The 25,167-nt window shown below is 48.4% G+C and overlaps 3 protein-coding genes across 3 annotated transcripts; 1 reads left to right on the top strand and 2 right to left on the bottom strand.

Annotated features, from left to right (window-relative positions):
- Positions 1-1,707: 1,707 nt before the first annotated feature.
- On the top strand, positions 1,708-2,941 carry LOC121155161 (vomeronasal type-1 receptor 4-like). The gene has a single exon (XM_040978354.1). The coding sequence runs from the start codon at positions 1,824-1,826 to the stop codon at positions 2,754-2,756; it is 933 nt and encodes a 310-aa protein (XP_040834288.1). The 5' UTR covers positions 1,708-1,823; the 3' UTR covers positions 2,757-2,941.
- A 9,031-nt stretch (positions 2,942-11,972) lies between these two features.
- Positions 11,973-13,162, bottom strand: LOC121154917 (smad nuclear interacting protein 1-like). The gene has a single exon (XM_040978058.1). The coding sequence runs from the start codon at positions 13,160-13,162 to the stop codon at positions 12,002-12,004; it is 1,161 nt and encodes a 386-aa protein (XP_040833992.1). The 3' UTR covers positions 11,973-12,001.
- Positions 13,163-15,995: 2,833 nt separating this feature from the next.
- On the bottom strand, positions 15,996-23,583 carry FPR2 (formyl peptide receptor 2). The gene is made up of 2 exons (XM_040978059.1): positions 23,246-23,583; positions 15,996-17,465 (listed from the first exon to the last, which is right to left on the bottom strand). The coding sequence occupies exon 2, from the start codon at positions 17,452-17,454 to the stop codon at positions 16,399-16,401; it is 1,056 nt and encodes a 351-aa protein (XP_040833993.1). The 5' UTR covers positions 17,455-17,465; positions 23,246-23,583; the 3' UTR covers positions 15,996-16,398.
- Between the last annotated feature and the right edge of the window lie 1,584 nt (positions 23,584-25,167).

The following is a 25,167-nucleotide window of genomic DNA, read 5'->3' as shown; positions in this document are numbered from 1 at the left end:
TCTTTAAATCCCATATGATTTTTGAATGTGGCGTTGATGTTCCTTGCTATTACAGGAGTGTATAGGATGGTTGTATTTGTGTAATGTTATTGTAAGCATAAGGGATCCACTGTGTGAATATCAAACAATGGATGGAGCTATTCTACTCTTAATGGGGATGTGGATGGTCTTCAAGTTGATGTTGTTATCACCAAGGCTGGTGTGTCAATTCTGGAATCATTGATAACACATATTTATCTGGGTGGATCTGGAAAACAAATTGTTGGTGTATGTGTTTATATTCTGCCTACACTGCACCAGTTTTATCCAGTTTTATCCCTTATCGCCAGTGTGTGATGGTTTTAGCCACACCCTCTCCATTGCTGGCTATTTCCTGCCATTGTAAATTTTGATTTTTCATCTATTTGAAAGGCATAGAGATGTCTTCCTTTTGCCATTTCACTCCCCCAAATGCCCACGATGTTGGAGCTGGGCCCGGCTAAAGCCAGGAGGTTGGAACTGGTGTCTTCACTGTGCTAAATTTGCTCCCTTCCCGCTCTTTTCACTGAGTCGAAGTAAGAGGACAGAGAAAGCAGTGGTGTGGTGAAGAGGCAGCTGGAGGGAGAGAGATGGACTGTGTGCTGGGCCCGTCCACACAGCCGCCAGGCAAAGTGAGGCAAAGTCAAGGGCCCATAACTCCATTGAGGTCTTCCAGGAAGGGACCAACCCTTGAGCCTCCCGAGGATTGCTTTAATGGAAAGTTGGATCTGAAGCAGAGGAGGGACCAGAGCCCAGCACTCCTCCGAGGTGGTGGCTTCATCCCCGTGCCGGGTCACCTGTCCTATGCCATTTTGCTCTCTGCTTGGCGTGTGATCATACCAGGGAGTGATTTTAAGTGAATTTCCATGAAAACCAAGAACACGGAACATTCCTATGTATTTATTTAACAACAGACTATTTTGGAAGCCACCATTGAACTGCTTTGCCTATATTAAATTCCGTGTGTTCTTTAGGGAGTCTTTGCATTAAATACAGTCTGGTGTGTGTCACACATGTCTGCTTTGAACAGACCCAACTTAAACACGATCCAGTTTCTCATTTCAACCATAGATAATGTTTTGTGCTGTTTAAGCATCATACGCTGCTGCTGCTTCTTTACTTTTTTAAGTCAGATGTACACAGAGGAGAGACAGAGAGGCAGATCTTCCGTCCGATGATTCACTCCCCAAGTGACTGCAACACCTGGAGCTGCACTGATCTGAAGCCAGGAGCCAGGAACTTCCTCCAGGTCTCCCACGCAAGTACAGGCTCCCAAGGCTTTGGGCCATCCTCCACTGCTTTCCCAGGCCACAAGCAGGGAGCTGGATGGGAAGCAGAGCTGCTGGGATTAGAACCAGTGCTCATATGGGATCCCACACATTCAAGGTGAGGACATTAGCCACTAGGCATCACACTTGGCCCATTCACTTATTCCAAGATCATAAATATTTCATACAATTTCTGTCGTCTATCTTCAAAATCCAGATCAGCAACAGTCTGACTTGCTGTGGTGTGGACAGTAGCTACTGTGGTCTGTTAAATTTCTGTGTCGAGAAAATATCAGTGTAGTCTGGCAATATTGATTTGGTTTCTTTCCCTTTGCTCCTGTTCATCGCTTCCCCCAGCAGCACACCACCTCAGCCTCCGGTTGATGCGGAATTTAACTGGTAATCCTCCATCACCATGTGCATCTTGCTGTCTGAAGAAATCGCACAGCAGTACATGGTGAAGTGACTCTTGGGGTCAAAATCCTCGTGTTTTTGCTGCGAGAACCGATTGCGATCATTTGAAGTGTGAGTGGAGGGATGATCTTCGGGGATTTCTTCAGCGGAATGATCTGCTTAGCACAGAACGCTGTCGGGATCCTGGGCAATTTCTCTGTCCTTTACTACCAAACGTTCTTTTATGACTCCAAACACAAGTTCCGGTCTACCGACTTGATTCTCAGGCACCTGATGATGGCCAACTGCTTGTTGCTTCTTTCTACCGGAGTTCCCCATATGATGACAGCTTTCGGGTTCAAACATCTCTTCATTGACCTCGCATGCAACTTGGCTCTGTATGTTCATAGAGTGGGCAGGAGCGTGTCCATGAGCAGCATCTGCCTCTTGAGCGTCTTCCAGGCCACCACCATCAGCCCCATGAGCTCCCGTTGGCAGGGTCTCAAAGTGAGAGCCACAAAGCACCTTCGGTTCTTCATTTACCTCTGCTGGGTGCTGTACTTGGTGATCAGCCTTGTTTTTTCTTTCTTTTACTCCAACACAAGGAATAGCAAAAACATGACAAAGAGAACCCACCTAGGGCTCTGTTCTGTAGACCATGACCCAGTGGCCAGCTTGTTATACGTGGTGTTGGGTGTGTTCCCAGAAGTCGTGTTCTCTGTGCTCATTATCTGGTCCAGTGGCTCCATGATGTTCATTCTGTACAGGCACAAGCAACAGGTGCAACACCTTCATGGATCTTGGCACTCTCCGGGCTCCTCCCGGGAAATCAGAGCCACCCAGAGCATCCTCGCCCTGGTGTGTACCTTTGCGTCGTCCTACACCCTCTCCTCCATCCTTAACGCATACCAATCCATCTCCGATGATTGCAGCTGGTGGCTGGTAAGCATCAATGAACTGAATACTGGGTTTTTCCCCACTGTTAGCCCCTTTATCTTTATGAGCCGTGACCCCCATGTGTCTAGATTCTGCTTTCATTGCGTTAGGAACACAAAACTCCGTATCAGAAAGCCATAAGTTGAATTCATCTCTCCTCACCTGTTGCCATCCAAATAGATATTTGTGGGTGAATGTTGGTTGAATGGGAGACATATGTCCCTCCAGGGACAGAGCAGAGGTGATCACGGCAGATTCTCCAGTTTGATGCCTGGTGAAATAGCCCTCAGGCAGGTGCTGTTTCAGCCAGACTGCAGGAATTGAGTCCGTCCTTCCAAACCAGCACATTTGTAAGGAATGTTTCCAGGAGCACATAGAGTGAAGGGAGTTGAAAGAGAATTCTCCATGAGCTTCTATGTTGGCCTTGTGAGCAGCCTTGGGTGTTGACTGTGCCTTGTTAGATATTCACGTGAACACCAGCCTTGGGAGTCGGGAGCAGTAGGCAGACTTGTTCCTACCTTGAATAAATAAAGGCGATTTCTCTCTTTTGGACAAAATGTGTGGAGGTTGTTCAGGGATTGTCTAAGAGGCATTTTTCCTCTTGAATTTTCCTGTGCTTAGGGGATGTTCTGTAGGATGCATCCTTGCTCCATGTGAAGGGTCCATACATAACAGCATGGGGTGCGGGGCTGCAAGGCACACTGTGGCAATTGGGATGTTCATTCTGCCTGCTGTGTCATAATAAAGGCCTTGCATGTCAATCTAAGACTGTGCCTGTCTTCTGCCACAATCTCTGAATGGGTGTCAGGCTTCACTCCGACTTCCAGAGTTTCCAGATGGAATGTTACGTGTTACTGAATACAGTCTGTGTAGCTCCCTAACTGTTCTATCAAATTGGACTGATTGTCCACGTCGCAATCAATCAAGATTCAGACTCAGGTGTGCTCTTGGAAGAAGCAATGGGTGTGTACGCCGCTGGAGGAGCATGTAAAATAAGTGGGAGGGGCTATGGGCCAGGTAAGAGCATGGCTGGGAAGTGTTACACTGCCTAGATGAAAGAAGAAATGCGAGGCTCCACTGGCAGGTCACAGTATTGGGAGGCAAAGCAACTGCTGTAAGAGAATATTAAATCATTTCTTCAGATGCACCGGACACCCTTACAATCCTTCAGCTTCCATCAAGCATTTTCAGACTGCAATTGACTGAGGAAAACTAAAGCCATAGTTAGGGGGTACAATGTGACAGACGTGCAACAGGGACACAAGCAAAGGCAGACATAGGCATGAAGGACGCTAAGCGCTGGTTAGGAGTTCGAGGGTGATGTTTAGTGTAAAATTAAAAGGGAGTAAACTGTGCAACAAGTGAAGGGTGTTGGAGGTATTAGGATTTGGGTGGGGAAGCAATGTGACAACCAAGGAGGCATTAGGCATGGCACATTAGCCAGTATCCAGTTAAGGTGGAAAGGGCGAGTGAAGAGCTTTGTTTTGGTGTGAGGGAAGGGCGATACAGACGCAGGTGGCTGACCTTGACTGGCTGTCATGTGTTGAGTGTAGTGTAGGTGAAGGAGATGGAGCCTGAGACAATGAACTTGGTGGGGAGAGGCACGACGGACACAGGCTCATGGAGAGAGCTGAGGAGGATGGACTGGATAGGGATGACTTAGGGACCGGCAGGAAAAGAACATGGACTGTGGGGCTTTGAGAGGCCAGACTCAGACTCAGGGGGAAGCTGAAGAGGAGTCATTCCTCAGAGTGCTGGGCCGAGGTTCGAAAAGAGGCTAGAGTGATAGGAACCGAGCATCAATCCAGCTGATTCTAGAAATCCACCAAGACAAGCATCTGATAGAGTTTAAGAAAAGAACACCTGGGCTGCCTACAGACAATGGCGTTTGTGGACGTCAACTTTTGTTTCTCTGTTTGGCAGAGAAAAAGTTTTTAGTTCATCTTCCTCTTCTGTTTGAAACCACTCTCTGATGGCTGGTCTATTTCAATAATTCACATGAATTGAATTATCCTGGTGGGTGCTCCAACTGCTTTCTGCTCTCTAATGGGATCGTGACTGGGAGTCATGAGTGTCCACGCTGGCCCATGCTGGCCCATGCTGGTTCATGCTGGCCCACACTGGCTCTGCTGGTTCACGCAGGCCCATGCTGGCTAATTCTGGCTTACGCTGGCCCACGCTGGCCCACGCTGGCACACGCTGGCACACGCTGGCCCATGCTGGTCCATGCTGGTTCATGCCAGTCCACACTGGCTCTGCTGGTTCACGTTGGCTCACGCTGGCCCATGCTGGCCAACACTGGCACATGCCGGCACATGCTGGCCCACGCTGGTTCATGCCGGCCCACACTGGCTCTGCTGGTTCACGTTGGCCTACGCTCGCCCATGCTGGCCGGCTGCTGCACACGGTGCAGCAGTTACAGACAGAGGCACACAATGTGCCCGTGCGTCTTCTCCCAGCTCATGGAGAACCTAGGATCTGTGTGTGTGCTGTGTCTATGATAAATCCAGGTGTAACGTATATTCACAACACAAATCGGGATGTCTACAGCTCTGCTGCTTCCACCACCAGTGCCCGAGAGCGGCTGTGACTCCGCCTCTGTGCCCAGTCTGTAGTTACAGCCGTTGTAGCTGCTATGCAGCCACAGCTTCTTGGGTTTTAGTCCACTTTACACATCAGGGTCAAAAGTGACTTCTCATACGCTTATGCGTGCTCCCTCCTCTCAGTGTCTGTTCCAAGCTTTTTTAATTTTGATGCTCTTTATGTAGTTGATTAAGGCACAAAGGGCCAAGGGCGACCTGAAAGTGGACAGGACAATTGTTTCCACATTCTTGGTTTTCCTCCCTGCATCTGGGGGATGGGGAGACGAAGGGAGAAGCCGCATCCACCCTCCCACCCATCCCAGGTCCCCAATGTGGGGCATGCTCGGAGGGTCCTGCTCAAGAGGTTTCGGTAGTTCAACAGTTCTGAATTGCTGCCAGTCCCACCATTCCAAGCACGATGAAATCTCTTCGGAATCCACTGGCTGACACAGTCCACCTTAGCGTCTTGTTCAGCTCTTTTGTTCACTTTTTTATTATAGATTGTGTTAGATTGGCGTATTCTTTATATATTTTGGGAACAAGTGTTTGTATCAAGTATATTCTTTCCAGAATTTTCACTTTAGCCTGTGCAGTTTTCCTCATTTTAAAAAATGACATGTTAAGAAGATTGTAACATCAATTTAAAAGATTTATTCATTCTTATTAGACACTCAGAGATACAGAAAGAAGAAAGACCTAGAGAGGAAGATCTTCCAGCCAATGATTCACTCCTCAAGTGGCCACCATGGCCTGGAGCTGCTCTGATCTGAAGCCAGGAGCCAGCAGCCTCTTCCGGGGCTCCTGTGTGGGTGCAGGGTCCCAAGGCTTTGGGCCGTCCTCCTCTGCTTTCCCAGGCCACAAGCAGGGAGCTGGATGGGAAGCAGGACTGTCAGGATTAGAACCGGCGCCCATGTGGGATCCCAGTACACACAAGGCGAGGCTATCGCACTGGGCCCAGATTGTAACATTTTATAACTCAGGTAATCTGTTATCTCTGTCTTCTCTATGCTTTGTAAGAAATCTTTACCAAATCTAAATTCACGACATTTTTTCTGTTTTATTCTAGAAATTGTCCAGTTTCAATCCTTATAGTTGCACATCCAATTGCTTTGACAGCATTTGGTAAATGCTTGATTTTTCCCATCCTGCTCATGCTTTTGTCTCACTTCTTGGAAATATGCAATTGGGGGGTGGAGGAGGCCTGTGGCAGCCACACTGGGAGGGGGTGGGGGGCCAAGGTTGGGCGGCAGAAGCTGGATTCAGGCGGTCTGTGAGGGGCAGCAAGATCCAGTCCCTGCAGCATCCCTCCTGCCGCGTCTGCATCAGCCAGAAGCGGCCGGCAGGAGCTGCTGGTGGACATCAGCCCAGGCTCAGTGAGCGGGCACGTGGGCGTTCTCGCCTGCTGTTTCAGCCAGGAGGGTGGTGGGGTCCATGCCAGCCATGGCCTTGGCCTGACCTTGCCCTAACTGTCGTGGTCAGCTGCAGTGTGAACCAGTGGGTGGGAGATCTCTCTTGGTCTCCAGCTCTCTGTGTCTCAAGCGAAAAGAGACAGGACACACTGCAAACTTTCAAAAAGCACCTTTCCTGCTGATTTTGATGTTTGGCCCAAGGTCACCCTCATGGTATCTGGATCTGAGAAGGGCGCGGGAGAGGAGTGTGTGGGGAAGCGCAGTGCGCGGTCAGCGGTCAGAGGCCTTCGTGGGCGCTGGCACCGGGAGGAGGAGTGGCAGCGCCCTGGCTGGGACGGGATTCAGACAAGAACCCCCTGGCTCCTCTGTCTCTGGGATGAGTGTTCTGGAATGCAGGCAATTTCCTGGATTTTGTGTCTTGAACCAAGTCCCTGGTTCCCATTACTTGGAAATTCCCTGCAGGGGGCGCTCAGAGGAAAAAGACCAGGCGCCCTGGACCTGCTCAGCAGTGTGGACACTTGCCTGTCCCTGCGTGTGTGGCCGCAGCCGCAAGAGGGCAATCAACGCCCGGTTGAAGGTCCTGCCAGGACAGTTCAAGGGGGCCTCCTTGGCCCTCTCAGCCTGCTCCCTGCAGACCCAAGCCCGCTGAGGAACAGAGTTCGCTTCCTCAAGATGGGCTGCGCTCCTACTGCAAAAGGGACTGGAGCCTAACTGATTCTTTCCGTGTGTTAAACTTCTCCAGTGGCAGTGTGACCTATGCCGCATCCCCCTGTCTCCGAAAAGAATGAAAGATAAGCCTGGCTCTTGCTGTATTTCTATAAAAGAAGCACCCACGTGTCCTGCCCAGAGGATGGCCCATTGAGCATTCCAGGGGCACGACGTGTTGCCAGGGAGTCTGAGGTCCCTCCCTCCTCCTTGGGCACAGTCACCAACATGGCGATTCCTCACTCTCCTTTATGCTTTCTGCACAGTTATGGGTCACTAACGTGCAGAGTGTTCCACTTTGGTGATTTACCTGGTACACAAGAAAACAACGGGATGTACTCTGTCTTGAATTTTCTTAGCATTGTGTCTAAGATTCATTTGCAGAGCTCTTAAAAACAGTATTGCTGAAGAATAATTTACTTGCTCAACACACAGTAATTTCATTCTATTGTAGATAAACCTTGGGGTTATTTACAGACTTTAGCGACTCTGAGCAATGTTGCAATAAGCATTGGTGAGCATGTGTGCTGTTGAGTATGCCCGTACAGTTAAGTATATTACCCAGGTATAGAATTACTGCGTGTGAGACAATCTTCCAAAAAATATCGTCATAGGAATTTCAAGTATACTTAACAGTAAAGAAACAGAATGGCTTGCCACCTTAAATAATTATATTTTGCGGCCCGGCGCGATAGTGTAGTGGTTAAAGTCCTTTCCTTGCATGTGCTGGGATCACATTGGGTGCCAGTTCTAATCTTGGCGGCCCTGCTTCCCATCCAGCTCCCTGCTTGTGGCCTGGGAAAGCAGTGGAGGACGGCCCAAAGCCTTGGGACCCTGCACCCACATGGGAGACTCAGAAAAGCCTCCTGGCTCCTGGATTCGGATTGTCTCAGCTTCAGCCATTGCGGTCACTTGAGGAGTGAATCAACGGATGGAAGATCTTCCTCTCTGTCTCTCCTCCTCTCTGTATATCTGCCTTTCCAATTGAAAAAATCTTTAACAACAAAAAAAAATATATATATAGCCAATTTACTTAGCCAACTCATTCTTTTTTTTTTTAATTCATTTTTATTGAAAAGCCAGATTTATAGAGAAAAGGAGATACAGAAATATCTTCTACCTGCTGGTTCACTCCCCAAGTGACCAAAATGGCCAGAGTTGTACTCCTCTGAAGCCAGGAGCCCAGAGCCTCTTACAGGTCCCCCACGCAGGAACGGGATCCCAGACTTTGGGCCATCCTCAACAGCCTTCCCAGGCTACAAGCAGGGAGCTGGATGGGAAGCGGAGTAGTAGCAACACAAACCTGCGACCACATGGGATTCTGGTGCATGCAAGGTGAAGACTTTAGCCACGAGGCTTCCGTGCTGGCCCTAGCTTCCTCTTTCTTCTATTCTGAAATGTTTTGAAGGAAATTGCAGAAATTGCATCATGAATCACTTCAGTTCTGTGTGTCTCTCAGAGAAGCATTTTAAAACAGTGGCCATCAAGGACCCGCTTTGGTCACAGTCCGTTAGAAGTTTCTAGGGACACTGCATCCGTATCTGAGGGCCTGGCTGGTGTCCCGTCTGCTCCCAAGTGCAGCTGCCTGCAGACGGGTGCCATGGGAGACCTCCGGGGATGCAGTCCCCATGGCTCCCCTGGGAGGCTAGACGGAGTCCCCAGGCCCCTGGCTTCAGCCTGGCTCAGCCCCAGCCACTGTGGGAATTTAGAGAGCAAATCAACAGACCTCTGTCGACCTTGCAAATAAAATGAAAATGAAAGTTCAAAGTCTGAACAATGGGAGCCACAATGCCATTGTCACATCCAACAAACGATGGCAATTCCTTCCTTGGATTGCGGCTTCCAGCCGAGCTAATCGGTTTCCAGAGACACACAGCAAAGTCTACCTGAAGTTAAGCAGTTGGCTTTGCAGCACTGACAATAGTTAAGGGAAATCAGCTAAATCATATATGTTTATTTTTTAAAGAATTTTTTATTGGAAATTCAGATTACAGACAGGAGAGGCAACAGCCAGAGCTGAGCTGACCCAAAGCCAGAAGCCAGAAGCCAGGAGCATCCTCCAGGTCTCCCACGCACGTGCAGGCTCCTGAGGCTTTGGGCCGTCCTCCACTGCTTCTGCAAGCCACATTCAGGGAGCTGGATGGGACATGGAGCAGCCAAGGTACAAACTGGTACCCATTTGGGATCCCAGTGCATGCAAGGCAAGAATTTTAGCCACTAGGCTACCACACCAGACTCTTTTGCATTCTTTGTAACTGTTTCCTGTGGCCATGCATTCTTCAGAATTAAATTCTGTGTGTGTGTGTGTGTGTGTGTGTGCTTGCGTGCGTGTGTGTGTGTAAACTTGAAAGTGCTTATAGGAGTCAAGAATGCAAATTAAAGGGATAAACTTCTGTGCAGGGCCTGGCATTGTGGCCTGGACAGGAAAAGGAGCAGAAAGATGGTGAGTACAGCAATGATGTGATGAATTCTGATGACCTAATACTCATTCTGAGTTGTTTCTTTGCCAGCACATCAGGAAAATGAAGACCCATTTGTGCAAAGGGTGTGGTACCATTGCAGATCGACTTATTTCCGAATAGAGTCATTAAGAAATACCAGATGGAGCACTGAAGTAGAAATTAAAACTCAGAGATATTCATCACAATGCAGTCCACGAGGTTGGCTTTGTGCTGTAGCAGATTGAACCATGTGCATCTCGTTGGGTGATGGCGAGGTGCCTGCTGCTCCACTTCTGGCCCAGCTCCCTGATAATGGGATGAGAGCAGCAGTAGAGGATGGTCCAAGGGTTTGGGACCCTGCACCCACACAGGAGACCCAGATGAAGCTCCTGCCTCCTGGTTCCTGGCGTCTGGCTTCCCAGCTGGGGAGTGAACCAGCACATGGAAGATCTCCCTTTGTGTCTCTCCCTTTTTCTCTGTAACTCTCAAATAAATGATTTTTTCAAAATGTAACCCACATGGGATTCATAAATATTGTTGGCAGGACAGTAGGAATTCACTGGATATGGTTTGTTATCAAAGGTGGACGTAATTATTCAATTAAAGTTCTCACTTGATACCCAGGTGATGCTACTACTTCTTGATTCACTGTTGAAATACACCTATAAAAGTCTTTATTTAAAAACGGGCACTATTTTACACATCAGCGATGCTGAGCAGCACAGCTTATGTCTGCCTGAAGCTTGCTTCCATTCTCACGGGGAGAAACCACGTCAAGTGTTGTGCACAATACATTTGACAGTTTGAATGAAGTGACCAAATTCCAGTAAAAATCGCATTGTATCAAAACTGAAAGAGGAGAAAAAAAGACCAGGAATTCTTCCAGCTATCATCTGAATGGAACTCGTAATTAAAAGCCTTCCCAGGAAGACAGTGCAAGACCCCATTGGCTTTACTGGGGAATTTTAGACGTATTTAAACGAGGTATCATCGGAGAATACAGAGAGCTTGTTCTCTGCCAGTGTGATGTCAGACCTCACAGTGACATTCAAGGAAAGTAGGTAGGGAAGCCATCTTTCTGTGAACAAGAAACAGAAGCAAGTCACTGACACCGATTTATAAACTGTGTCCCAACCAAGTGTCGTTCACCCAAGAAATGCAACGGTAGTTGGGTATTTGAAATGAGTCAGCATGATGTAGGGTGATGTGAACAAAATGAGGCAATTTGTAATAAGTAGACAAATTCCAACATCCACTTGTCAATGTCCTTTATTTTTAAAGATCACTCTTACAGGAAAAAAAAATTGGAATAAGGGAAAATATTCAGTCTAATTAAAAAAAAATATTTCCACAATCCTCTAAAATTTCCTTTATGGTGATAAGAAAACAAGAAAGCTTTTTCCTCCTCAGTCTGTCGTCATCTCAGTCTTGGAAATCCCATCATGTGTTCAAGTGTTCTTACACTCTTTGCCCATGTCCGCTCAGCCCAGGATCCAGGCGGAGCTCTCAAACCCTAAAGTGACAGCCACAGTCGTTACACCGCACGTCGTCTGCAGGATCAACAAACCAGGGGTGCAGAAGTAATCCCTGAGCAACTCGTAGTCAGCCGAGCGGCCCCAGACCACACAAGGCAGGATGCAGCTGGGACTCGGGCCAGGGTCCAATGAGGCACAGTTCCAAGGTGTCCCTGAGCCCCTTCCTCACATCCTCTGTAACTCAGTGTCGGGATGCGGGGAAGCCACGTTGGCAGCTGTGTCACTGGTTGGGGTGGTGTCCTCACTCAGGGCCCTCTCCAGACTGGCAGGCAGGGAGTGGAGGAGTCTCTCCCGCAAGTCCTGGCCCACGAAGACGTAGAGCATGGGGTTGAGACAGCTGTTGAAGAAGGCCAGCGAGCTTGTTGGGTTCACCAGGACGTCGAGGATTTTGTACTTGCCAAGAAACAGCATGTCTTTCAGCCAGACTGTGCTTAGAAGGGCAACCAACTGAAAGGTGTAACCAACAGACAAGGAAGGAAGCCACCACGGCAGTGAGGACCCGTAAGGGCCGGCTGGAAGTTATCATGCCTTTCCTGTGCATCTTGGCAGCCATGGTAGTAGGGTCACCCTCCTGACGAGGCTGACGGTGCGGTGGTTCTGGGCCCAGATCAGATGCAGCGGTCCAGGATGCGGTGCTCCTGGCGTCATCCTAACGCCTTCCAAGAAGGAGAAGGAGTCCTGTCAGCGTGGACTGCTTCTCAGCTTGCTAGCTGTTCAAAGCCCGCCTTCCTCCTCTTGGTCATCCTCGTCTTCCTTCCCGTCTAGTTCCGAGGTATCTGATGACTCATGCAGCAGAACGTACTCTCTGCTGCTGAAGCCGAACTGGAGTACATCCTTTTCCTTCAGTTCATAGTACCTGTGCGGCTCAAGGCGCTTGTTGTTCAAGAAGGTTCCATTGCCTGAGCCAAGGTCGATGATGTAGGGCCTCACCCTGCGGCCGAAGGTGCCATCTGCGCGGGTGTACCCCACAAGGCGGTACTGAAGGACGGCGTGCTGCTTGGAACAGGAGGGATGGTCCATGGGGATGTCTGCGAGGAGGCGGTGCCGCCCCAGGAGGTAAGCGCTCTGTCTGTGAATGTGCATGACAGGAAGGACTTGGTCGTTTTTAAAGGGGTAGAGGCGCCAGCGCTTTCTGGGGATCCGTGCTTCTGGCGGCTCAGTGTACTGAAGAACCACCCCCCGGAAGGTGTTGGTGTCCTCGAGAAGGGCTCCAGAGAGTTCAAAGCTTGGCTTCTCCTTCACAGCTGCCGCTGTTTCTTTCTTGCCAGCAGGTCGAGGCACCACCTCCTGCGACTCATGACCCCCGCCACGCACTTGGTGCTGCTGGCGATGCTCATGGCGCCGGGCGTCGTCAAACTCCCGCTGGTCGTCCTGAGCCTGCAGGCTCTGAAGGTCTTGGTTGTGTCCTTGAGCCTGTGCGCTGGCAGGCCGCTCTGGAGAGCTCCTGTGCTGACGGCAATGGCCCTGCTGGTGCCTGTCCCTAGCTCTCCTGTGCTCCTGCTCTGAGGGCGCACCATGAGGATGCTGCCATTCTTGCCGTCCTGGTCCTCTCCGAGGGTGCTCCTCCGGTTCCTGCTTCCCCTTGACCGCTGAGTGGTGAGGACTCCAGGGAGACTTGCTTCTTCGGGCAGAAGCCTTGTGTTTCTTCCTGGCCGGGGACCTGCTGCCTCCCCAGGCTCTGCTTCCTCCACGCCAGGCCAGCGGGGACAGGGGAACGCCAGGGGCCGGCTGGTGCGGGGCGGGCGGCCGCTTGGCCTCTGGGCTGAGCCCTTCCTGCTTCACCACCACCTTGGCCATGGCTGGTGCCTGGTCTGCCTTGTCCACGTCTCTGTGCCTCTTGTGGCTCTTGCGCTCCTGCTGGCTCTTCACCTCCATCGACATGCTGGGCTCAGGAAGCACAAGTAAGCCGACCTGCTGAGCTGCTCCAGCTTAAATACAATGAGTGACGAAATGCACCTTGGGACTTCCGCTTCCCCGGGGGCGTTCCCTCCCAGCAAGCTCTGCGGCAGGAGTGCGAATCACGTGACGTCTGCCCCTGGGGGCGGGGCAACAGGAACTGGGCTGGCTCGCAGGGCGGGAGTTTCCAGCTGACAAAGCAAAGGACCAAGGGGCAGGTGCTGTGCCTGGACAAGCCAATGCTCCTGGGGCTGTGTGCTCACCCAAGGACACTCCCCGTGATGGCCTCATCTAGATTAACATGGTGCCTAAACTACCAGTCCCTGCCTCAATTCACAGTACTCACAGGGGTGGGGTGTCTTGCTTCTATGAGCCACTCGAATGTTAGAAGCACTTCCTGCTTCGTGGGACATATCTTGAACGACCTGGATGTACAAGTTCACAGCCTGCTATCTCTGTGGATCCAAGTGTTCGGCTGCAATGCCAACAGCATATGGCATGCTCTTCATCGATTTTCAGCATAGCTATGTGCCTTGACTTGTTGAGGCTTGGTCCCTTCTTGACTCAAAACCTCAATGTCTATGGAATGTGGTTTGGTTACCCTAAGGCTAGGAAATGGAGCTTCTGACTTTCTCTGCAGTCCTCTTGAAGCCCAGAGTCTGCTTACAAAAGTCCTCTTGATGGACCTTGGATGTTCTTTGTGTTTACTGGGCTTCCCAGCCCCCAACACACATGGTTCTGAGACTCATCGATTTACCATAGAGCTTTAATCCTCAGCTCCAAGGAGTGGTTTGCCACCAGCCTTAGATGTAATAACCAATCTGCTTCAGAGGAAGAGCAGTGTTTGAGGTAGGCAAAGAATATGCAAATCAGCACCAGAAACAAGCTTAGAGGTACAGCATCTGGGGATGTACAGAAATAACATGGGAATATATTACAAACCGGGTTTCCATTTTGATGCTTGCTTCTGCCAAGACATTGCAGCATCTTCAGAAAAAGGACACCTGTCATGTAACCTCTACCAAAATTGTCAAGGAGATGGAAGGGATGTGACTTTGTGTCTGACTCATCCTGAACAAACTGGACTTGAATCCAATACAATGGCCTTGATGAAAACCTTGGCTTTCCAGGTAGTGCCCGACATGATCTCTGCTTTCTGCCCCAAACTCAAGGTTGCCTAAAACGATCGTCTTCATCTACAGCTGTACCTGCTGTGCCAAGGGTAACTCGTGCTATGGACTGACAGTCCAGATGAAACTGAAAAGCTGTGGTTCGTCTCTAGCATAACTGAGAACGTCTTCCCTGCAGCGAGTGTGGGTTCCTGAAGCTAAACCTTTGAATAGAATCCGTCCACGGATGACTTACTCTTAGAATTCAACTCGACCACTTGCGACAAAGGGTTTCACCCAAACCTGAAGGCTTTGACTCTCAGTAGAGGTATTTGAAATATGGCATACTTCGTGCCAGGTCATGGCTGTGCGTTCCCCAATTGTGTCTAGAGCTACCTCCAGGGAAACCCACCTGGTAACAGCGCCTGTATTCGCTTCCCTTAAGACACTTACTGTCCCCATTAACACTGCCATTAACAATAGAATACTGAGTCTGAATTGTAACATTCAGGTCAAGAACGAAGATGTCAATGGTTAGAATGCTTGTCTTGGATGTGCACGGGTCTAGAGATGTCCCCAAATTGAAGAGACAATTCTTTTTTTTCTCTTTTTTTTATATTTTTGACAATCTTTACATAGTTAATTAGGGTAAAAAGGCACAAGGGCTATAGAAAGTGGGTGAGACTATTATTTCCATATTGTTTCCTTCATATATCTGAGGTAAAGGGGATATTGGGGGAGAAGCCCCACCCAGTCTCCCAGCCACCCCTGGTCCCGGATGTGGGCCATGCTCTGAGATACTTGCTCAAGTGGTTTTGATAGTTCACCAGTTATGAATCGCTGCCAATCTCACCACTCCAAGCGCGATGAGGTCGTTGGAGAATCCACTGATTGACATAGTCCATCTTAGAGTCTCCATTTGCCCAGCGTTTGCTGCCAACATAGAGCTGAGGTGGTTGATTGACCTGTTCTGTCTTCCGTCTTTTCTTGGTTAGGGTTCTGAGTCCAGCATTTCCATTGGGGAGATCCCCAAAGAAACTTTGAGGTGTTCCCAGACCAGATTCTTGTATGTACTAGCAAGGACAGGGCCCGGCACAGTCCATCGCCCGATCAGGTGGTGGTGCCACTCGCTGGCTTGGTTCTGCTTTCAGCCCCGACTTCCACGGGAACCAATGGGTGTTGCAGTCCAGCCTGGTTCTGCCCAGCACATACTCGGCTCTCACATATTTTCAAATGAGTTAACAGAACGTAGGATGATGTAAATAAAATGATGCAATTTTTAATAAGTAAAAAAGGCACTTGAAAAATCCAACATCCACTTGTGAATGTCTTTTTTTTTAAAAGATTTATTTATCTATTGGATATCAGATATACAGGGAGGAAGAGAGACAGACAGGAAGATCTTCCATCCAATGATTCACTCCCCAATGAGCGCAACGGCCGATGCTATGCCGATCTGAAGCCAGGATCCAGGAACTTCTTCCGGGTCTCCCACACGGGTGCAGGGTCCCAAGGCTTTGGGCCGTCCTCGACTGCTTTCCCAGGCCACAGGCAGGGAGCTGGCTGGGAAGAGGAGCTGCCGGGATTAGAACCAGTGTCCATATGGGATCCCGGGCATTCAGCGAAGACTTTAGCCACTATCCCACGCTGCCGTTCCAGTCTTTTTTATTGTTTTATTTTGAAAGATATCTCTTATAGGAGAAAAAGGCTAGGAATAATGGAAAACATACAGGCTAATTAGAAAATATATATTTCCACAAGATCACCATTTAGTTTCCATAATGGTGATAATAAAGCAAAGCTTTTTCCTCCTCAGTCTGTCGTCATCTCAGTCTTGGAAATCCCATCATGTGTTCAAGTGTTCTTACACTCTTTGCCCATGTCCGCTCAGCCCAGGATCCAGGCGGAGCTCTCAAACCCTAAAGTGACAGCCACAGTCGTTACACCGCACGTCGTCTGCAGGATCAACAAACCAGGGGTGCAGAAGTAATCCCTGAGCAACTCGTAGTCAGCCGAGCGGCCCCAGACCACACAAGGCAGGATGCGGCTGGGACTCGGGCCAGGGTCCAATGAGGCACAGTTCCAAGGTGTCCCTGAGCCCCTTCCTCACATCCTCTGTAACTCAGTCTCGGGATGCGGGGAAGCCACGTTGGCAGCTGTGTCACTGGTTGGGGTGGTGTCCTCACTCAGGGCCCTCTCCAGACTGGCAGGCAGGGAGTGGAGGAGTCTCTCCCGGAAGTCCTGGCCCACGAAGACGTACAGCATGGGGTTGAGACAGCTGTTGAAGAAGGCCAGCGAGCTTGTTGGGTTCACCAGGACGTCGAGGATTTTGTACTTGCCAAGAAACAGCATGTCTTTCAGCCAGACTGTGCTTAGAAGGGCAACCAATTGAAAGGGGAACCAACAGACAAAGAAGGAAGCCACCACGGCAGTGAGGACCCGTAAGGGCCGGCTGGAAGTTATCATGCCTTTCCTGTGCATCTTGGCAGCGATGAGTCCATAGCAGATAGCGACGATGGACATGGGCATACTGAAGCCCACAACAAACCGGATGATACCTCTGACCGTCAACATGGTCATGGCCACTGCCATCTGTTTCTCAACGGTGTCACCCCAGAAGTCAAACCTGAAAGTACAGTACATGTTCCCTTTAGGATCCTCTACTGTTGTCAGGAAGATGAAAATGGGCAGGGTCAGAACCAGGGCAAGAATCCAAGGTAGTACGATCACCCTCCTGACGAGGCTGACGGTGCGGTGGTTCTGGGCCCAGATTGGATGCAGGACACAGATGCAGCGGTCCAGGGCAATGAACGCTATCAGGAACACGCTCCCAAACAAGTTGATGTCCACCACGATGTGAATCAGTTTGCACAGGAACCAGCCAAAAGGCCACTTTTCTCTCATAGCTTTAGAGACCATAAGGAACGGCAGGGTGGCCGTGAAGGAAAAATCGGCTAGGGCCAGATTCAGGTAACAGATGGTGGTGACTGTGTGCGTCATCCGGAACCCGGTTACCCAGATTACAAGCCCATTGCCCAGGACACCCAAGACAAAGGTGACCCCAAGAGCGAGCAATGAGAGGATCCACAGAGCTCTGTGTCCGGGAGGCTCATAGAGCATTTCCTCAGATCCATTCAGAGCGTTGGAGATGTTGACTTCCATCTTGAGCACACCTGAAACATTGAAACATGCATTGGCTGTGGGAGCATATTAGAGAATCTATACTCATAGACCCAACTGCTGACCTTTGTGGCCAGCAATGTTGTAAAGTTGGACGTCACTTCCATGTGCTTTTGGAAAAAAACAGCTCTGCACGTGCTCATAGGCATTGAAATACATGCTACCTGTCCAGTTGAGTACCAAGAACATCACAAAGTTCCTTCCACTCGCACAAATACCAGACTGAGGGTGTAGAGACAGCAGGAGCTTGATGACAGGAGATTAGAGATAGTGAGGAAAGCGCTGAACTCTGAGTCTGTAGGCTCAAGGCCATTTCAACCATGACTCATTGCCCAGTCCCTGGTAATCTGCAATGTTTATTCAGTGTCAGGCTCTCCCAGCCTCCTAGATCCCAATCTTACCCACTGTGAGGAGGCTTGACGTATGCCTTGGTGGGTATTTTAGCCAAAGTGTTAGGGTTTGGCTTGAGTTTGTTGAAGTGACTGTTAGACCCTGTGGATTCTATGCTACAGATCAGTGAAGGAGGACCGATGTCTGCTTTCAATCCAACACTTTTCCTTGTCCCTGCTCGATACAGAGCTCTTCTCCTGACGGCAAAAACTCATCATTGCTGTGCAGCTTTAGTGTTCCATGGATAAAGAGTAGGAGTGTCATAAATGTATTTATATTTATGGGAGAGTAGCGAGGGAAGACCTCAGTCCATCGGTCTAATCCCCAAGCACTTTCTTTGCTGTACCAGTATGGCAGATGTTGCTGGCTGTTCACCACGCGTCTGTCCACCCATTCTTGTATGTGAACCAAATCACAATTGCTCGTTCATTCCTTCTCTTGGGGAAGATGTCTCTTTCTCCATCTTTGGGGATAAATTGGTCTAACCAATATTTGGAATCCTTCTAGAGATGGACAAATAACTAAATTCCAAATGACAATACTATGGGAAAATATTTTGAGGGAGCTTCTGGGAAGTATTTCCTTGGTTTAAAGAATTCTTAGAAGTGCAGTCACTTCTGAAGCAGGTCACACCTGTCACTGTTGCATCCAGTTCAACTCAGACGTCTCTTTGACACCCGGTCTCTGCCACTTGACCAAGTTCCCTTTTACTCCACTCTGTCAGCTATGGCAGAAATATCCAGGTTGTCTGTTAAAATGCATATTCAGGAGCCCCACCCTTGAATATTTCAGAGTAAAAACAAGAGTGATTTTTCCCTACGGCTGTAAGAATTTGAGCATCATCTTAAACTGTGCTGTTCCCTCCCTTTAAAGGAAATGCAATCCCCAGGCACTTGTCCACATCTAATACTCATTTTATGAGACAGTCCTCATCATCATCATTTTGCCAGGGAAAACGGTGACCCAGGAGTTTTGTTAGTCTCTTCAACATCCCTTCCAAGCACTCAGTGGAGTGCTTTGAAAGCCAGACTTGACTGACCCAAGAGCCACTGCCTCTGCTGCTCACCAGTGCTCCTTTGCAGACTGTCCCCCAGGTTGTCAGGGTGAGGCCATATCCTAGGATGATGATTTTACATCCTCATCCTTACTTCCTTCTTCTCTTATGGGCTTTACCCATCCTTTCTTTTATTATTATTATTATTATTTTAATTACAAAGTAAGATATACAGGGAGGAGGAGAGACAGAGAGAAACATCTTCCGTCCGATGATTCACTCCCCAAGTGACCACAACGGCCGATGCTCTGCCGATCCGAAGCCAGGATCCAGGAACTCTTCCGGGTCTCCCACACGGGTGCAGGGTCCCAAGGCTTTGGGCCATCCTCGACTGCTTTCCCAGGCCACAAGCAGGGAGCTGGATGGGGAACTGGGCTGCTGGGATTAGAACTGGCGCCCATATGGGATCCCAGGTGTTCAAAGCGAGTACGTTAGCTGCTAGTCCACACCACGCCAGGCCCGCCCCTCACTTTCAGTGAGATCGTCCTGAGACATTGCTTAATATCATGCAGACTTTCTCAATGCTGGCACTGTTAACATCTGCGGCTGGAAAATCCCTGATTGTGGGCAACTGCCCTACATGGTGTAACATGTTCAGCAGCGTCCTCGTTGTTTGTCTATTAGATGCCAGTTACGATAACCCAAACTGGCACATGTCGTCAAGTCGTCAGTGACGTGCCCTGGAAGGCTGACTCACTCCCCACGTTGAGATTCCCTGTTGTACAGAGTACTGGGCTAGAGCATCAGATACAGCTATATGCTCATCTCATCCCTGACACCTTCCTGATATGAATTCTTGCCCAATGGCATCTCTTTAAAATATTTATTTGGAGGACAGAGCATGAAAGAGAGAGCGATCTTCCTTCTGTTGCTCTACTCCCCTAATGAGCATAGCAGCCCGTTTGAAGCTAGAAGCCAAGAACACTGCGGATTGCAGCAGCCCAAGCACTTTGGCCATCTTCTGCTGCCCTCACAGCACATTAGTAGTGAGCTTGACCAAAAGCACAGAAACAAGAAATTTCCATCCTGCTCTTCAACATGAGGCATTGGTGTTGCAAGCAGTGGCTTCATCCTTTGCACCACAGTGCTAGCCCCAATGACGTCTCCTTGAATTTCAGCTTCCTCTTCTACAGGACAGAGGCAGTGTGAAAACTGACTTTCCAGGTAAGGATTACATGAGAATAGAGAAGGAAACCTTCCAGGCTGGGCCACAAGCGTCTAACAGATGGGAACTCCTGGTCTTGTCCATGCTTGGCCATGCGTGTGGAATATCAGGACCAATGCTCATGGTAGTGACTACAACGGATGAATTATTATGCACAAGCACACAGCTCCTCTCGCGGGTGCTTGTTAATTACATGTATCAATGCGTGTGAAGCACAGGGAATACTTTAGGATCTTGTCAATATCAAATAGTGTTAACTATAGCTAGCATAACTGTTTCCTAGAAGAGGAAGCCAAGACTTACGCTAGCTACACTCACTGTTTAAATTCCCCAGATGGGAAGAAGCAGAGCCAGAATCCCAGCTCCGCCTGACTGAGGCCCCAGGATGTGTGCTTCCTCAAGTAATTAGGAATTCTCCCCCAAGCTTTGCTTCCTCAACATTCCCGGGTTTTCTACCTGCCTACTAAGCGTCCTCCCACACTCCTACCTCTGAGTAACACACAATAACCTCTAAAGCATGGATTTTTAACTGTTCATTCATAAAGTGATTACAATGACAGAAACATGACAGGCAGGGACAGGCCAACAGGCGAAGCATCAGGCCACCCTCACTGCACAGTTAGGGACAGAACCTGTGCACCACAGACGCCACTGCTGGGTGAATCCCTACTGCGTACCAGCCTCTGCACACTTCGTCCTAACGTTTTCGCCATCATCATTGTGTGACACAAGAGGAAATCATGGCTCAGCAGATGGAAATGAATTGCCTGATGTCACAAGTATTTAAGGGTGTGACCACAGGTTTGAAATGGAAATCGGCACTTCCTTCTTCATTCTGCTTCTCTGGCACATTCAGCTTTCTCATCGTCACAGTCATGATTTCTGCCCTGGCTTCTCCTCCAGCAATCTAACTTTCTTTCCTATGGCAGTGCCCTTAGCTGGCATTTTATTGAGAACATGGCAATAAGGAGCCATGAGGTTTTTAGCTTTTCCCTTCATAATCCCTCCAGTCCACCTGTGAACAAAGCATCCATGCTTGTTCCAAAGATTCCCTTCCCAGGTTTTCTCCAGATGTGCCCCTCTCCATCCCAAGAACTTTTCCCTTATATTTTATAAATTTCGTATAATCAGTTAATTCTCCTTTTTGCATAAACATGGCCATCTGCCTGCATGGAAAAAGAATCTATTGTTGACATGTATGCTTTTCCAACTTCAGCCCTTTGTCTTTTCAGAGGCTTTGTTGGAGTATTCACATCCAAACACCATTGAGGAGAATCTCCAATTGCTCCCTGTACTTCCTCAGCTCGCATGTTCTGCACTCATGCCAGGTGGCCCCAGCAGACCACCACCCAAACTCTCCCCAAGGGTGCTGAGGAGTCTTTGCTGTCAACACCAATGGCCTCTTAGTTCTCAGCCTGATGTCACGATGACATAGAATCCATTAGATCTCTTATTACTTCTTTCAAAAAAAATATTTTTTAGATTTGAGATTTACTTATTTGAAACGTAAAGGTATCTTCCATCTGTTGGTTTACGCTCTAGGTGGCCACAATGGTCAGGGCTGGCCCAGGTCGAAGCCAGGAGCCTGGAGCTCTATTCAGGTTTCCTATATGAGTGACCAGGGTCCAGGTACTCAGGCCATCATCTGTTGGCCTCCGAGACATCTAAGAAGGGAGCTAGACCAAAAACAGAGCAACTGGATGTTGAACTGGCACACACATATGGGATGCCGTGTCACAGACCATGGCTAAAGGGACTATGCAACTACACGACTCCTTTTTTTCCTTCTCAAAACACATTTTGTTTATTCTGCAAGATTTAAGCTATATGTAACACATTCTTGGTTAGAGTTCAGTTGGTGACCCTGTCTTTAGTCCCTAGCCTTTTTCTTCCTGTAAATTTGAATCTAAATTTTGGGATGGACCATGGCTTGCACCTGTTCCACCTACGCATTCTTTCCCTCTAGACCTTCTGTGGTGTTATCACACTGCATCAGGGCTGAATATATTATAACTTACAACCTCATCTTTTGCCTTGGCCACTCCCCAGGACCTGGGCCTGACTTAATTGATCCACTTGCTACCATCTCACTCAGGGAAGTCCTAACATTGCCCAAGCTGATTCTTGATTAGCTCATCCTCCCAAACCTACCACTCTGTCAAACTTCAGGAACAACTTAGAACGTCAACAGCACCAAATCTAGAACTTAACTTTGACCTCCATTTTGTCCATTATCATTCAATTCCAATCCAAGCGTTTATCAATCCTAGTGACAGAATATGCTGGACACGCAGCCAGAATCATCTCCATCATCCCCACGCCCCAGGCCTGTGCATTTACACTCACCTCGCAAATAACTTCTGCTTACACCTGCTGTGCCCTATAACTTGTTCTCCTGAGATAAGACAAAGGAAAAAGAACAAACACCCTCTGTGGACTTTCATCTTTCTAACTCACACTTACCAAGCACCCATGAGTCTACCTTGTTGATTCTCCCACTCTTGTCTTTCATACTCTTCATGGTCTACCCTGGTTACTTTTGGTTCCTTGAACACCCAAGCTTAAGATCATAATCCCTTGAGATGTCCAGCTTGACTCACAGTGCAAAGCAGTCGCCCTGGCAAGTCTGCATCATCAGTTTATTTTCCTTTTTATGCCTTTTTATCCATGCACTTGTGTCCTAAGTACCCTCCCCACTGGGGTATAAGTTTCAACAAGACTACCACTTTTTTTTTTTTTCAGTGCTATACCTCTGGAGTTAACACTCTTCAATACAAATGGCATGCAAGCTTTAAATATGAACCATATTAAGATTTTTTCAACTAGCCATGCTTAAAATTTTCTTTGAATCCAGGGGAAACCAGTTTTATTGAATTCAACATAGCAAAAAAAAAAAAAAAAAAAAAAGCAGTACAATTGGAAGCTTAACCAAAATGAAAATCAGTAATGAGATAGCTTTTCTACTACGGCTTCAAGAACATTAAATACATTTTATACACACAGCACACTTAAGCCCACACTGGAAACACAGCAAGAACTCAGAGCCACACAAGACAAGCAGGTGCCAAATGGACAGCCATGCTTCAGATTATAGGAGTTGCTTGTCATATAACAAACCTTCAAAAAATGATTTTTAAATGATCAGAACCCCCATCACAACTTACCACAGGCTGAAATCCTTTTCCTGTGCTGGTTTCTGGCTTCCTGCAAAGCTACTGGGCCTCTGAGAGCTTCTGCAGAAGCTTCAGGGAGGCACAGCGAGAGGGACAGTGGGGCTGGGAGGGGCAGCCGTGTTGGAACCAATCATTACAAGGAAGCTTGGGAGTTCTTGCAATATCCGAGAGGCCCCAAGAATACACTGGGAGCAGGCTCCTCTTAGGACGTCCCTGAATGCCCCTCACCTCACAAGCTTCTGGGGGTGCCAGGGGTTCTGTCCTTGGAAAGTTAAGGCTCATGTGGTCCTCCACGCTTTCTTCTTCAGAGATCCAGGAAAAAAAAAAAACAGTGACTGGTGTAAGAAATAGAGGCAGGCCATGGAAGACACGCAACACTTCTGGCACCAAACACTAACTTTTCTCTGCCCACACCAAGCAATTTTTCAATTCTCTACAAGTAACCACCTGGGTATCCTACAATTTGATTCAGTTCCTACCCCATTTAGATTTAAAGGGAGAGCGACTAGACCATACCTCTGCATGGGAAGAATATTGAGGAATTTGTGCCCCTTTTCATTATAACCACATCACCAGGGTAACTGGGCAGGCTAACTGGTCATCCATGAGAAGGGAGCCCAGGAGAGAAGCAGAGAGAGAGAGATTTCAGAATACAACGCCACAGACTGAACGGATCGTATGATAGAAAACGTGTTTGCCCACAGTTCTGCAGTTTGGAAGTTCAAGGTCAGGGTGTCAACAGTGTTGACTCCTTCTTAGGTCTCTGTCTGTGGTCACCTAAAGGTGACTATCTTCTCTCAACATGTCCCCACATGGTCTTCCTCCTTTCATGTCCTTCCCCTGCTTTTCAAAGATTTTCAGTGCCATGAAATAGTCGTACAGTACTTTGACCTAGTATCCTATTCTAATAAGGACATGATATTGGATCAAACCCACACCCATCACTCCATTTTAAACATTTCTTGAAGTCGTTGTTGTTGCTGAGGCTGTTGTTCTAACTCATACCGGTTGTTTACATTGTCTCATGGCTTCTCAATTATGAAAATGTATAATGATGGAGTGCTGGGGTCTGCCATATCCAGATGGGGTATAATTCAACAGGCATCTCTGCTTCCAGACGAAAGACGGATTCCCAGTGAAACTGTTGTACATGTGTAGGTGATGTACCAGCAAGGTTGGGGTACACTTAAAAAAGAGACTGATGGAATTATGACTCCTTATGAAAGACTATGCCACTGTAGTAAAGTGGGGAAAACCTGTCGAGGGGTGGGAGTTTGGGGGGAAATCCCAGTCTGTACAAAACTGTACCACATAATTCAAAAAATCAAAATAAAATTTAAAAAAAAATTTATTGAAAAGATAGAATGATAGAGAAGAAATGGAGAATCAGAGCTTCCACTTGCTGTTTCACTACCCCAGATGGCTGCGACAGCCAGGTCTGTGCTGGTCTGGAACCAGGAGTCAAGAACTCGACCTGGTCTCCCGCAGGGCCACTATCTGCTGCTCTCTCACACACATTAGCAAGCAGATGAACGGGGAGGACAGCTGCGCCTGGTGCCAGCATCATGGGTGGCAGCTTAACTCCCTGGGTCACCTCATTTTAATTTCGTCGCCTCTTTAAATGTTTGCTGAGGTGCTGGGCTGAGTTCGGGATTACCATCTAGTCAGTCCACCACAGCAGGTTGATGAGGGAAGATGGTGAGATGGAGATGAATGAATGAGCAAGTGAACCCAGAATGACGTGTCTGAACTTCAAGAGCAAGAGCTGACCTGGAGATGGAGATCAGAAGACCATTAGTTGAGACAGGTTTGAATATTAGCCACTGTCAAGTTCACCCAGACAGATAAGCTCGGAGACAAAATGTTGCCTTCTGATGACTAGAATGTAGGTTATATGAGGGAACGCCAAAAAT

This window comes from Ochotona curzoniae, unplaced genomic scaffold (genome assembly GCF_017591425.1).
Source record: "Ochotona curzoniae isolate NIBS_2020 unplaced genomic scaffold, NIBS_Ocur_1.0 contig_2861, whole genome shotgun sequence".
NCBI classification, from domain to species: domain Eukaryota; kingdom Metazoa; phylum Chordata; class Mammalia; order Lagomorpha; family Ochotonidae; genus Ochotona; species Ochotona curzoniae.
This window is presented reverse-complemented; position numbering and strand designations above follow the sequence as displayed.